The 15,351-nt window shown below is 37.7% G+C and overlaps 1 protein-coding gene across 1 annotated transcript in view; it reads right to left on the bottom strand.

Annotated features, from left to right (window-relative positions):
* Positions 1-15,351, bottom strand: part of LOC121945702 (collagen alpha-1(I) chain-like) — a 23,879-nt gene that overhangs the window by 3,142 nt on the left and 5,386 nt on the right. Inside the window, exons 5-16 of the mRNA XM_042489998.1 lie at positions 15,058-15,114; positions 14,241-14,410; positions 12,871-13,017; positions 12,387-12,440; positions 12,213-12,266; positions 6,721-6,774; positions 6,094-6,147; positions 5,439-5,492; positions 3,894-3,947; positions 3,219-3,272; positions 2,161-2,214; positions 1,673-1,786 (exon numbers count right to left, since the gene is read on the bottom strand). Coding sequence (XP_042345932.1) covers positions 1,673-1,786; positions 2,161-2,214; positions 3,219-3,272; positions 3,894-3,947; positions 5,439-5,492; positions 6,094-6,147; positions 6,721-6,774; positions 12,213-12,266; positions 12,387-12,440; positions 12,871-13,017; positions 14,241-14,410; positions 15,058-15,114 — 920 coding nt within the window. The remainder of the gene's footprint in view (positions 1-1,672; positions 1,787-2,160; positions 2,215-3,218; positions 3,273-3,893; positions 3,948-5,438; positions 5,493-6,093; positions 6,148-6,720; positions 6,775-12,212; positions 12,267-12,386; positions 12,441-12,870; positions 13,018-14,240; positions 14,411-15,057; positions 15,115-15,351) is intronic.

The raw sequence follows: 15,351 nt of genomic DNA on the forward strand, positions 1-15,351 counted from the left end.
TTTTACCTGCCGACAGTCAGAAACTACACTGAGCGACTCACACTGTTATCACAGAAATAATAAAAAATAATGATGACCTGTTGTCAGCTGAGATGCGGCCGAAGGTGACTTTTAAAACGGAACGACCTCAAGACTCAAAGTTACTTCATCATCTGACAAAAAAAAAACGTGATTTTAAGAAAAAAGGTTTTCATATAAATCAGTGAAAAAAAAGGAAAAGAGAAAGAAATGCCAGAGGGAAAAAACAGAATATATATATGCTCTTCTTTTTTCCCTTATATTTATTTCTTTAATTTCTCTATCTGTATTTATTGCTTTCCTTTTGCTGCTGCCTCAACTGAATTTCTCTCTTTCTCTATTTATTTATATTTATATATGTCTATCTCTCTCTCTCTCTCTCTCTATATATATATATATATATATATATATATATATATATATATATATATATATAATCTGTATTGGTATTTTATATAAATGATCGCCAATAAAATGAAAAAGTGCAAACAAGGTGTCATCATGGGGGGAATTTTACTTTGTAAAACCTTAGGGAGCTATTTTTATTAATCTTTCAGTTTTTATTTAAATTTTCACTCGACTTTATGAAAAAGTTGCTCTGAACTTTCTGTAAATGATGTTATAAGTTTCAGTTTTGATCAAACATTTGCAATTTCACAAACGTTTGTGTGGACTTTGTCAAAATTTAGAGTTTGGAATATAACAAATATTTTCGTTTTTATTGTAAATGCAGATCGGATCCAAATATTGTTTATGGCTCTCACTAACTACACGTTCAGCCATCAGTATCTGCCCTGAAAAACCAATATCACACGACCCCGAATATACAAACTCTGATAAACAAACTCTGATAAACAAACTCTGATAAACAAACTCTGATAAACAAACTGAAGCTGTGAGGTTTCAGGATTTCTCCTCTAAACTCATAAAGAGTTTCCTCAGTAAGAAACTAAAACTCGTAAAAATGAAACTGATAAGAGCTTAATCACACACACACACACACACACACACAGTCACACACACAGTCACACACAGTCACACACACACACACACACACAGTCACACACAGTCACACACACACACACACACACACACACAGTCACACACAGTCACACACAGTCACACACAGTCACACACACACACACACACACACACACACACACAGTCAACACACAGTCACACACAGTCACACACACACACACACACACACACACACACACACACACACACACACACAGTGTCACACACACACACACACACACACACACACACACACACACACAGTCACACACACACACACACACACACACACAGTCAAACACACACACACACACAGTCACACACAGTCACACACACACACACACACACACACACACACACACACAGACACACAGACACAGACACACACACACACAGTGTGACACACAGACACAGACACACAGACACACACACACACACACACAGTGTGACACACAGACACACACTGACACAGACACACACTGACACAGTCACACACACACACACACACACACACACACACACACACACACACACACACACACACACTCACGTGCTCAGACTCAGGACCGTTGGGTGATATCTGATAACTCTGTGTAACAGTGGAGTAAAAGAGTAAAAGAGTGTGTTTTTGTACCTTCGGTCCGCTCGGTCCGATGGATCCGGGCTGTCCCGGGATAACCCTGAGGACACAAACAGCAGACTTCAGATCCCAAACTCGTCTCTGCTCGATGACGAGTGAGTTATTGACCTAAATTTAATCAGGAGTGACGGAAACACTCTAACGTGTCGGAGCAGAGAAAGCAGCTCATTAAAAACAACGTTTTCAGCTCACTCTGAGGAAGAAATCAATGACTCTGACACTGTCTAGGTTTCATCGTTGAATTTAACATAATATGTGAAATATAATAATAATATCACTTACTTTGGTGCCTTTCTCTATTTTATGTTTTTTTTATGACACATTTTCAGTTTTGTTGTAACGACAGTGAAGTCCTTGAGTAAACGTGAGAAAGACTTTCAGGCTGAATGTTTGTAATCCGTTTGGAGCAGAAATTCAAACTAAACGTGTGGACATCAAAGATGACGTCAGTGAGCACGGATGATGATGAGGACGTTTCTTACCGTGGATCCTCTGTCGCCGGCGTCACCTGGAAACCCGGGCGCTCCGGTCTGACCCTGCAGGACACACAACGGCAGGTCGACGTTAGCCGTGACCTCTAAGGACACATTTTAACAAAATACTGACGAGTACAGACTCGATTTGAAACAGGAAGATCCATTAACCCTTTCATGGATCAATCATGAGAGGAGGAAGGCAATGAGCAACTCAGCAACAAAAAAGCCCCAAAATTAGCAAGAAATTTACAAAACGTTACAAGAAATTTACCTGAAAATAAGCAACAAAATAAGGCTAAAAAACAAAAACAGACACAAAAATGACCAAAAAAAGTGCTGGAAAAACAGAATTTTTTTTTTTTTTTTTTTTTTTTTTAAATTGTATTTCATAGAATAACTCTAAAAATATGATGAATAGATTTATTAAATGAAAATTTCTAGAAATGTTTTTCTCAGTTTTTTGATCAAATCATATTTTTGCCCCCAGCTAATTTTCAGATGATTTTCTGATCACCTTTTACCATTTTTTACAAGCTGCTGGACATTTCTTTCATTTTCTTTTGTTTCAAAATAATTTCAACATAAATACATTTTTCTGGTCATTAACCTCCTGCAGATATGCTCTATGTATGTATATGGTTCAGGACCTCTTTTTAACACTTTGACTGGTTCAACATCAGCTTTGTGCTTCCCAATCATTTAAACTTTAGAAATCTGAGCAAATTCCTTTTTTTTTTTTTAAAAAAAAAAAAAACTTCGGAAAAAAAGAGCAACTTAAACTTGCAAGAAATTAGTAGCTTTGGATTTTTTTTTCAAAAATGTAGAAAAAAAGTCCACAGACTATATTTAAAATGATCATCATTATATATTTAAAATTAATTTAGATAATTTTTAGTATATTTAAGCTCTGTTCCTGTCATTTCCTTTTTTTCTTCTAATTGTTTAGAAATGTTTTGTACTATTGACTTCTTTTTTGGCCATTTCTTCTTTTCCCATTTGGTTTTGAATGAGATGGAGCCAGTTTTCTTGGTGTCAAAACCTCTCATTATGCTTAATTTCCGTACCTTCAGACCGTCTCGTCCTTGAGGACCCTGGTTGCCTTCGTCACCACGAGACCCCTGAACAGAAAACAGACGAGGAAAATATTTAAAAGAAATGAGAAAAACAAAATGTAATCTTAAACCTGAATTGAAAACATCAGCAACATGATGATGATGATGATGATGATGATGATTCAAAGCATGTGCAACATTTCATATATGTGCTTTTTATAAAATCTGTAAGTCTGCAAATGTTGAAATGTTGAATGTGTGAACATTTGCACCCGACATACAGCACAAATCAGCAAAAAAAATTGACTGCATTCGGGTGTATTTAAATTTTTAAAAAAATATCATTGTTTTGTATGCCTTAAAAATTGTCACACAAATTTCCTAAAAAATGTCAAACTATAATAAAAGTTTTTCACTGACAAGTAAGAAAAGTGTGATAGACAGTTTATAAAAAATGTCAAAAATGCATTTAGTCTTCAGTTTTCAGACCTAAGAATTCTTTAAACTTTAAATATTATTAAATATTTTTCACTCTCAACTTTCAAATGTCGAGACGGAACCGAAAACACAAGAAAATATCTTTCACACTGTAAAATTCTGACTGATCACACGTGTTATTTACTTTTATACAGATTTATTAGATTTTATACAGATTTTATTATTACGTGTAAATACGTGTTTCTTTACCTTGATACCGTTACCTCCCTTTGGTCCTGGAGGCCCGGCGTCACCACGAGGGCCCTGAAATAAAACAAACACAAAATAACAAACTCTGTTTCTTGTCATCCGTCAAAGAGTTCATTTCATTTGCAAACATTCACAAACTGGACAGTTTGTCGGTGCTCGATATTTATGTTAGAAATAAATTCACATAATTTTGTGAAGTTAGTTTGAAAGGTTTGGGGAAAAAAAGGAACAGAAATAAAGCAGTTAATGAATCATGTTGTAACGTCGTCTTTTTATTTATATCTCCTTTTTTTATTTCTGTTTTTTATATTTTATTTTGTTTTATTTGTGATTTTATTGCTCTTATTGCTTGTGTTGTTTTGGGTCTTTTTCTTTGTATTATTTTATACCGACATCGTGCATCTTGTATTATTTGTCCTCTGGCTTTAACGTTAATTTGAGCTTCCTCCTGCTTATGTTCAGTGGGACTCTTCGGCTTTCCGCTGTTGTGTCGCGTGTCTAGTTGTCAAAACACTTTGTAAACTCTGCTATATAATTAAAGTTAGTAATATTATTATTAAAACATCAGCTGGTAACACCAACAGCTGGTAAACCCCTAAATTCACCAGCAGCCTCTTTAACTGCATCACCGCCGCGGCTGACGCGGTGAAGTCGCCACCGTGACGGACGGCTGTGGCTCCAGATGGAGGAGCCAAACTTTGGGTGATTTCCCGCCATTTGAAGGACCAGCAGCTGAAGTTCGGCTGGATCTTCTCAGCAGGCGGCTTCTGGGTTCACTGGCAGTTTCAGCTCCTGCCTCCACATGTGCACTTAAATTTCTCATCAGAAATAAAGAAAAAGTTCATTCTTATGTCCCCGGCACCGTTTTATAATTTCATTTTATCACATTTTCTTGAGGCACTCTCCTTTCTTTTCAAAAGATGTTTTTATTATGGTATCATGTGAAAATAACTTTTCTTGAGATAATGGTAAAAATATAATTATTAAAGTATTACACAGCTGTTCTCTGCTTTTTTAAATTTCATTCTTTAGGTATTAAAATGTGGTTTCAAAGAGCTGGTTCTGATTGAGAGGAAGTAGCAACTTCAAACACTGTATTTACAAAATATTAATGAGTTCTTCAAAATATTGAGTTAATAAATACTAACACTCAAAACTCAACGCAGTCCCTGTGTTTTCATTTCTGGGTCACATCTGATATTTAGGTGTTTTACAACAAAGTGATTCATTTAATTTTGCCAAATCTTTTTTTCCTGTTTTAAAAGGATAAATACATTCTCAAATTCTCAAACTCTCTCACCTTCTTTTGTGTACTTTAAATAATGTGAGCTCTGCAGCATCAATATGAACGTAGATTATTGTGTTTAAAAGCTTGAAAAGCAAAGTGAGTCGTGGGAGGAGTCAGTCGTGGAAATCAATAAGAGATAACAGATCTAGGGATTAAGAGGAAATGACTCAGATATCTGTTTTTTTCTGTGCTGTGTATAAAAGAGTGAAGTTCAGCAGTAAACATTTCTCCCACAGAGAAGCTGTTTGTTTCCTTACAGTCTCACCAGGACCCCCGACTCCTCCGCGCGGTCCCTCCATACCGACGTCCCCCTGTCCACAGAGAGAGGTCACATTTTAATAAAACATTAAACGGCTGCAGCTGCTGCTCGTGACGCCGGCAAACTGGTAACATGTAATCTAATATTTATGATAATACAGATGACGACCAAAGGAAAAGTCATTTTTACTGCTCGTTATTTTTTATCAAATCAAACAAAAATAATTTGTGAAATATTCAATAATAATAAAAACAATAATACTGAAAAATAAAAAATAAAGTTTAGAAAAAAATGTTGTTGTTGGTTTGTGAAAATTTCGCTGATTAATTCTTTTACCAAGAATTGAATTGCTTATGGCTTAAATGTTATAAGGGAAAATATCAATAACATTATGAAATCTGCACCTCACCATAAAAAAAGAAAAAGCAAATTCTGGCTCTTCATGAGTCAGGGTCAAGGATTTTAAGGACCTTGTAAGACATTAAAGGACAACCGTGGACTTAAAGGACGCGTTCCGGTAATCGCTTTAAAGTTTATAGGACAGTTTAACGTGTTTCGAAAATCTCTCATATTAAAGGTCAGTGCATCAGTCTACAGTGTGTGTGTGTGTGTGTGTGTGTGTGTGTGTGTGTGTGTGTGTGTGTGTGTGTTACCTTCAGACCTAGCTCTCCTGGATCTCCCAGGTCTCCAATAAGTCCAGGTTCTCCCTTTTGAGGACAAAAGATTTAGTCACTTATATAGTGAAAATCATCATCTTCAAACATGTTTATTTATTATCATAAAACTGAGTTTTTAGTTTGTTTGCAAAAAACTGCTTAAAATCTAGATGAATTAAAACAAAAAAAATGTGTCAGAAGCCAGAAATATACATACAGAAATAATGAAATAAACTGAATTAAATGTAATGATAATTTCCTTTTTAAATTTTTTTGAAGATGATGAGCTCTTAATAACGTGCACGTTATCGTTCCATATCTGCACACCGCGATATGAAGCCGATGGAGCCATCTGTCATTATATGAATTAATCTGTGGATGAAACTTCAAGAAATGCCTAAAGGATGTTGGTACATGTATTTATATATAAACACACATATCTAATGAATATTCATGTGGTGCACTGAGAAAATGTTCCTGAAAAGTGGAGGATGAATTCATCATTTCTGAAGCTCAGCGTTACACTGAGATCATGTTTTAATGATGTTTTCATTCACGTTCTGTTTCTGAGCGTCCGAGCGACCGTCGCTGTGGTTCAACTGGGCTCCCCGGGGTTAAACTCACCATCGCTCCAGAGAAACCAGAAGCTCCGTCATCTCCTTCGGATCCGGGGTCGCCCTACAACGAGACGTCAAAGGTCAAAACTGAACAAACAAACAGGAATATAAATAAATAAATATTCTTTTTTTCACTCAGAGACACAGCAAGAAACACTCACAAGGTCATGCCGACTTTTTAGGTCAAATATGTTTAATTTTTTGTGAATATGTCAAAATAAAAATAAAAAAGTAAAATAAAATATGTAAAAAAAATCAAAATATAAAAATATATATACTCATTTAGAGTCTGAAACACTTTAAATTGTTCCAAATATTTGGGAAATGTCTGTATAAACAAAGACTACACGTATCTGCAGAAAATTCATGACAACTGAAACATTTTCAGACGTTTTTTTCATGTTGTGGTTTCACATTTCTGTGTTGTTAGATGATGATTTAAAATTTAAATAAAGCTTTTATCTGTGGTATATTTCGTTGTCCTAACCTCAGAGTGTCTCAGCCTCCTACACAGTACAAAAACAGGATGTTTTTTCTGCTCCTTTCACTTTGTCTTTTGTTTTAGTTTCACTTTCACTCGCCTCCTGTCTTCAGTCCATTTTCACTTCTACTTTCACTCTGTCAGTGTGTATATCAGTGTGTCTGTCAGTGTGTATATCAGTGTGTATATCAGTGTGTATCAGTGTGTGTCAGTGTGTATATCAGTGTGTGTCAGTGTGTATATCAGTGTGTGTGTATCAGTGTCTGTCAGTGTGAATGTCAGTGTGTATATCAGAGTGTCTGTAAGTGTGTGTATCAGTGTGAATGTCTGTCAGTGTGTATATCAGTGTGTCTGTCAGTGTGTATATCAGTGTGAATGTAAGTGTGTCTGTCAGTGTGTATATCAGTGTGTCTGTCAGTGTGTATATCAGTGTGTATCAGTGTGTATATCAGTGTGTCTGTCAGTGTGTATATCAGTGTCTGTCAGTGTGAATGTCAGTGTGTATATCAGTGTGTGTATCATGTCAGTGTGTGTATATCAGTGTGTATATCAGTGTGTCTGTCAGTGTGTATATCAGTGTGTCTGTCAGTGTGTATATCAGTGTGTCTGTCAGTGTGTATATCAGTGTGTATGTCAGTCAGTATATCAGTGTGTCTGTCAGTGTGTATATCAGTGTGTCTGTCAGTGTGTATATCAGTGTGTCTGTCAGTGTGTATATCAGTGTGTCTGTCAGTGTGTATCAGTGTCTGTCCAGTGTGAATGTCAGTGTGTATATCAGAGTGTCTGTAAGTGTGTGTATCAGTGTGAATGTCAGTGTGTATATCAGTGTGTCTGTCAGTGTGTATATCAGTGTGAATGTAAGTGTGTCTGTCAGTGTGTCTGTCAGTGTGAATGTAAGTGTGTATATCAGTGTGTCTGTCAGTGTGTATGTCAGTGTGTCTGTCAGTGTGTATATCAGTGTGAATGTAAGTGTGTCTGTCAGTGTGTATATCAGTGTGTCTGTCAGTGTGTATATCAGTGTGTCTGTCAGTGTGTATATCAGTGTGAATGTCAGTGTGAATGTCAGTGTGTATATCAGAGTGTCTGTAAGTGTGTGTATCAGTGTGAATGTAAGTGTGTATATCTGTGTGTATATCAGTGTGAATGTAAGTGTGTCTGTCAGTGTGTATATCAGTGTGTATCAGTGTTTATCAGTGTGTATCAGTGTGTGTATATCAGTGTGTCTGTCAGTGTGTATATCAGTGTGTATCAGTGTTTATATCAGTGTATCCAGTGTGTATATCAGTGTGTCTGTCAGTGTGTATATCAGTGTGTATATCAGTGTGAATCAGTGTGTGTCTGTCAGTGTGTATATCAGTGTGTCTGTCAGTGTGTATATCAGTGTGTATGTCAGTGTGTATATCAGTGTGTCTGTCAGTGTGTATATCAGTGTGTCTGTCAGTGTGTATATCAGTGTGTATGTCAGTGTGTATATCAGTGTGAATGTCAGTGTGTATATCAGTGTGTCTGTCAGTGTGTATATCAGTGTGTATGTAAGTGTGTCTGTCAGTGTGTCTGTCAGTGTGAATGTCAGTGTGTATATCAGTGTGTATGTCAGTGTGTCAGTGTGTATGTCAGTGTGTCTGTCAGTGTGTATATCAGTGTGAATGTAAGTGTGTCTGTCAGTGTGTATATCAGAGTGTCTGTCAGTGTGTATATCAGTGTGTCTGTCAGTGTGTATATCAGTGTGTATCAGTGTGTATATCAGTGTGTCTGTCAGTGTGTATCAGTGTCTGTCAGTGTGAAGTGTGTCTGTCAGTGTGTATATCAGAGTGTCTGTATGTGTGTGTATCAGTGTGAATGTCAGTGTGTATCAGTGTCTGTCAGTGTGTATATCAGTGTGTATATCAGTGTGTCTGTCAGTGTGTATATCAGTGTGAATGTAAGTGTGTCTGTCAGTGTGTATGTCAGTGTGTCTGTCAGTGTGTATATCAGTGTGTATGTCAGTGTGTATATCAGTGTGTCTGTCAGTGTGTATATCAGTGTGTCTGTCAGTGTGTATATCAGTGTGTCTGTATCAGTGTCAGTGTGTATATCAGTGTGTCTGTCAGTGTGTATATCAGTGTGTCTGTCAGTGTGTATATCAGTGTGTCTGTCAGTGTGTATATCAGTGTGTCTGTCAGTGTGATCAGTGTCTGTCAGTGTGAATGTCAGTGTGTATATCAGAGTGTCTGTAAGTGTGTGTATCAGTGTGAATGTCAGTGTGTGTATATCAGTGTGTCTGTCAGTGTGTATATCAGTGTGAATGTAAGTGTGTCTGTCAGTGTGTCTGTCAGTGTGAATGTAAGTGTGTATATCAGTGTGTCTGTCAGTGTGTATGTCAGTGTGTCTGTCTCTGTCAGTGTGTATATCAGTGTGAATGTAAGTGTGTATGTCAGTGTGTATATCAGTGTGTCTGTCAGTGTGTATATCAGTGTGTCTGTCAGTGTGTATATCAGTGTGTCTGTCAGTGTGTATATCAGTGTGAATGTCAGTGTGAATGTCAGTGTGTATATCAGAGTGTCTGTAAGTGTGTGTATCAGTGTGAATGTAAGTGTGTATATCTGTGTGTATATCAGTGTGAATGTAAGTGTGTCTGTCAGTGTGTATATCAGTGTGTATCAGTGTTTATCAGTGTGTATCAGTGTGTATATCAGTGTGTCTGTCAGTGTGTATATCAGTGTGTATCAGTGTTTATATCAGTGTATCAGTGTGTATATCAGTGTGTCTGTCAGTGTGTATATCAGTGTGTATATCAGTGTGAATGTAAGTGTGTCTGTCAGTGTGTATATCAGTGTCTGTCAGTGTGTATATCAGTGTGTCAGTGTGTATATCAGTGTGTATGTCAGTGTGTATATCAGTGTGTCTGTCAGTGTGTATATCAGTGTGTCTGTCAGTGTGTATATCAGTGTGTATGTCAGTGTGTATATCAGTGTGAATGTCAGTGTGTATATCAGTGTGTCTGTCAGTGTGTATATCAGTGTGAATGTAAGTGTGTCTGTCAGTGTGAATGTAAGTGTGTATATCAGTGTGTCTGTCAGTGTGTATGTCAGTGTGTCTGTCAGTGTGTATATCAGTGTGAATGTAAGTGTGTCTGTCAGTGTGTATATCAGAGTGTCTGTCAGTGTGTATATCAGTGTGTCTGTCAGTGTGTATATCAGTGTGTCTGTCAGTGTGTATAGTCAGTGTGAATGTCAGTGTGAATGTCAGTGTGTATATCAGTGTGTCTGTAAGTGTGTGTATATCAGTGTGTCTGTCAGTGTGAATGTAAGTGTGTGTATATCTGTGTGTATATCAGTGTGAATGTCAGTGTGTCTGTCGGTGTGTATATCAGTGTGTATCAGTGTTATATCAGTGTGTATCAGTGTGTATATCAGTGTGTCTGTCAGTGTGTATATCAGTGTGTATCAGTGTTTATATCAGTGTATCAGTGTGTATATCAGTGTGTCTGTCAGTGTGTATATCAGTGTGTCTGTTAGTGTGTATATCAGTGTGTCTGTCAGTGTGTATATCAGTGTGTCTGTCAGTGTGCATCAGTGTGTCTGTCAGTGTGAATGTCAGTGTGTATATCAGTGTGTCTGTCAGTGTGTATATCAGTGTGAATGTCAGTGTGTATATCAGAGTGTCTGTAAGTGTGTGTATCAGTGTTTATATCAGTGTGTATCAGTGTGTATATCAGTGTGTCTGTCAGTGTGTATATCAGTGTGTCAGTGTGTTCAGTGTGAATGTCAGTGTGTATATCAGTGTGTATGTCAGTGTGTGTGTCAGTGTGTATATCAGTGTGTCTGTCAGTGTGTCTGTCAGTGTGTCTGTCAGTGTGTCTGTCAGTGTGAATGTCAGTGTGTATATCAGTGTGTATGTCAGTGTATCAGTGTGTCTGTCAGTGTGTATATCAGTGTGAATGTCAGTGTGTACATCAGTGTGTATATCAGTGTGTCTGTCAGTGTGAATGTCTGTGTATATCAGAGTGTCTGTAAGTGTGTGTATCAGTGTGAATGTCAGTGTGTATATCAGTGTGTCTGTCAGTGTGTATATCAGTGTGTCTGTCGGTGTGTATATCAGTGTGTATGTCGGTGTGTATATCAGTGTGTCTGTCAGTGTGTCTGTCAGTGTGTCTGTCAGTGTGTCTGTCAGTGTGTATATCAGTGTGTCTGTCAGTGTGTATCATCAGTGTGTCTTTCAGTGTGTATATCATTGTGTCTGTCAGTGTGTATATCAGTGTGAATGTCAGTGTGAATGTCAGTGTGTATATCAGAGTGTCTGTAAGTGTGTGTATCAGTGTGAATGTCAGTGTGTATATCAGTGTGTATATCTGTGTGTATATCTGTGTGTCTGTCAGTGTGTATATCAGTGTGAATGTAAGTATGTCTGTCAGTGTGTATATCAGTGTGTCTGTCAGTGTGTATATCAGTGTGTCTGTCAGTGTGAATGTAAGTGTGTATATCAGTGTGTATCAGTGTTTATATCAGTGTGTATCAGTGTTTATATCAGTGTGTATCAGTGTGTATATCAGTGTGTCTGTCAGTGTGAATGTCAGTGTGTATATCAGAGTGTCTGTAAGTGTGTGTATCAGTGTGAATGTCTGTGTGTGTATATCTGTGTGTATATCAGTGTGTCTGTCAGTGTGTGTGTATATCAGTGTGTCTGTCAGTGTGTATATCAGTGTGTATGTCAGTGTGTATATCAGTGTGTATGTCAGTGTGAATGTCAGTGTGTCTGTCAGTGTGTATATCAGTGTGTATGTCAGTGTGAATGTCAGTGTGTCTGTCAGTGTGTATATCAGTGTGAATGTAAGTGTGTATATCAGCGTGAATGTCAGTGTGTACATCAGAGTGTATATCAGTGTGTCTGTCAGTGTGTCTGTCAGTGTGTATATCAGTGTGTCTGTCAGTGTGTCTGTCAGTGTGTCTGTCAGTGTGTATATCAGTGTGTCTGTCAGTGTGTCTGTCAGTGTGTACATCAGTGTGTATATCAGTGTTTCTGTAACATGATTTACTGACCACTGGTCCGGTGTCTCCTCCTCTTCCCCGAACACCTTTGGTTCCTTTATAACCCTAAAAATCAAACAATATTCACATATTAAACTCCCAGAGATCTCTGCAGCAGCAGCAGAATCAGCTTTGATCTGATTGATTATAATCTAAAAATGTATTAAGAGCGTTTTAGCGTCTCACCTCTCTGCCCTGAGTTCCTGGCTCACCATCTTTACCCTGCGGACCTCTGGACCCCTGACAGGAAACAGAAAATGGATCGATAACAGACACAAACATATGCATTTACTCATCAATTATCTCTGTGAACATGCAGATGAACTATTTCTGAATGTTCGACTTTCGTCTCCACAAGACAAAAAAGTCACGTTGTTCTTACAAGAAATATTTGGGAAATATTAAAATAAATGGTGTAAATTTTCTTTCTTTTTTCAGCTTTAGTTTTTTTTTCGATATTTTTTTCAGATTTCATTCTGAGCGGCATTAAAACAAGTCTTAAAAAGTCCTGACTCTAATCTGCCTGAATCTGAAGGAGGCCTGTTAAAATCACCGTAAGAAGAGCTGACTGAATGCGGAGGCTGAGGGGTTAAAAAAATGTTCGTGACGAGACGACAAACAGTGTTTTCTGAGAATAAAAAGGCCGTGATGTGATGAACTGAGCCGGCACCTTTGGTCCTGCGAAGCCGGCGAATCCGGGCTCTCCGGGTTCGCAGTCGCACTCTGTCGGCCCCTCCTCCCCGAGCGCGACCTCGCCCCCTGACTCCTCCTCCGAGGACTCGGTGTCCGGTCCCTCCGGAGGAAACTCGTACGGGACCTGAAACACAACATCATCAGTCTGATGTGAAAATCCACACCGAGGCCTGTCTGCAGAAAGACCGAGGGACACGTTCAAATATCAGTCCTTTCTGAAGTTAAAAAAAGGGAGTAATGTTGAGACGCTCGTGGGCTTTTTTTACTGACTCTTTAACTTGGGTAGAACTTGTTAACCCTTTGAAACCTGGATCGACAGCAGCGATCAGGTGTGTTTCACAAGCATGTAAACCTTCGAAACTGGAGCAAACCGGCTTGATTTCTCCTTAATATTTGGGAAACAGGCGATTAGCAGCTTGGCATAAAATACCTGCAAATTGCAAGAAATTGAGAAAAGGTGTCAAAATAAAGGCCCTGAAAATTAGTTCAAAAATGTGTTAATTTATTTGTATTTCAAGGAGAGGGAAAAGGATAACAACATTTATTTTTAATGATAAAATCAGCAAAAAACTATCATTTTTAACTTATAAGCATTATAATTTTATATTTAATTTGTAGCATTTTTTCAGTAATTTCTCTGTTTTGTTTTTGTTTGTTTTTTTAAATTCCAATTTTCAGGATATTTTCTTGTAACTTTGTGCTAATTTGGGGTTATTTCTTTTGAAGTTGGAGAAGAAATCCAGCCAGTTTGCTCAGGTTTCAAAGGGTTAAACTTAATTGTTTTGTTCCTTTACTTTAAAAATCTCTTTTTCAGTCTTTAAATTCACTCAGCAGCTTAAATGTTTCTTCATCGTTTCATGTTGATATTAATGTGAACAGGTAGGATAAGAAACATTTAAAGAGTCAAAGAAATGAACCTAAAATGAAACTTTTCCAAACAAAGTGAAGCCCTAAAAGTTGCTCAGCCTCTTTTTTCTGCTCTTCGGTTTATTATCCATTCAAGGGAAATCTAAATAAACAGGAGAGTCTCAGGTCACATATATAAAAGGATGTTAAGATTATTTTTTACATTGATTTTACATTGTGCTGTTTTTAAGGTATTTGCTGGTGATTTGGTGTCAGTGTAAAATACTTTCATATATAAAAGGACTTCTCACACTGCTGTTCGTGAGATTAAACAATGAGAGAAATCCAACACGGTTCGAGCTCATTAAACATTCCCCAAAATGTGACAGACGAAGGTCATGTGATGTGACAGAAAGCTCCAGAGGATCTGTGAAATGGAGCGTGAGGTGAACGAGCAGCTGCTCTGACTCTGAACAGACCTGCAGCCCTCGGCGGGCGTACCTGCATGGTCTCCGTGTCCTCCTTGGCGTAGTGGGACTCGGCGGTGGTGGCGTAGGGGAAGGCGTCCTCGGTGATCATGGTGACCTCGGTGGGTTCGGGGCCGTAGGGGTCGTAGTCCTCCTCGGGCCTCTGGTCCTCGTCGTAGCTGTGAGTGGGCTCAGGAGGATACTCTGACGCCGTGAGACGACGGGACAGTCAGACTTTTAGTCCTCAGACTCAGTGGTGCATTTTTACAGTCAGAGGTCCTTTTTTACAGTTTGGACGTCAAACAACAGTCATGTGGACATTGTGTTTGGACAAAAACACAAGCTGAGGGTCAAATGTTTTAAAGAAAAAAAATTACAGAAGTACCAATAAACAAATTAATGATAATGATGACAATAATAATAAAAATAATAATAATAATCATGAGAGCAGAAATGATAAATAGATACAGCAATAAAACAATATGGATAAATAAACTAAGTAATAAATAACTGAATAAATATGGAAATAAATAAATACAATAAGTAAATAAATTAAATAGATTAATAAATTAATGTGGGAAGAAAAAATAAATAGATGAATATACATAAATAATTACATTAATTAAATGCATAAAGACATAAATAAATAAAAGTTGATTATTAAATGTATTCCTTCTTTTTTTGAACACTTATATTTATTGATTTCTGTGTCTGCATGTTAATGAGGTAAGATCATCTCTATTTTTATTTATTTATGTATTTACTTAGACATTTATTGTTGGCACTTATGTCAGTTTTTGGTCTTCCATAATAATCAGTTAAGAGTGAACAGTCGGGGTCACTGTGCTCACCTGGCTGAGGTGAGGCAAAGCTGTCGACCACGGAGCCTTCAAAGGTGTGCTCCTCACCTGTACAAACACACGCGTGACACACGTGATTAATCTCGTTGTGTGCGGCTGGCCGGTCTACAGCTATCACTGTAGTTTAAGTTCTGGGTTCAAAACCCGGAAGAAGAAAATGTGCATGAGAAAAGCCACAGAGTCGATCCACAGACAGCTCTGCAGGTTTTAATCTTCATAGATGCCCAAATCGCACTGAAGATAATAAGCTCACACTATTCACACAGAATTTACAGAAAAAAAAAA

Source organism: Plectropomus leopardus, chromosome 7 (assembly GCF_008729295.1).
Source record: "Plectropomus leopardus isolate mb chromosome 7, YSFRI_Pleo_2.0, whole genome shotgun sequence".
NCBI classification, from domain to species: domain Eukaryota; kingdom Metazoa; phylum Chordata; class Actinopteri; order Perciformes; family Serranidae; genus Plectropomus; species Plectropomus leopardus.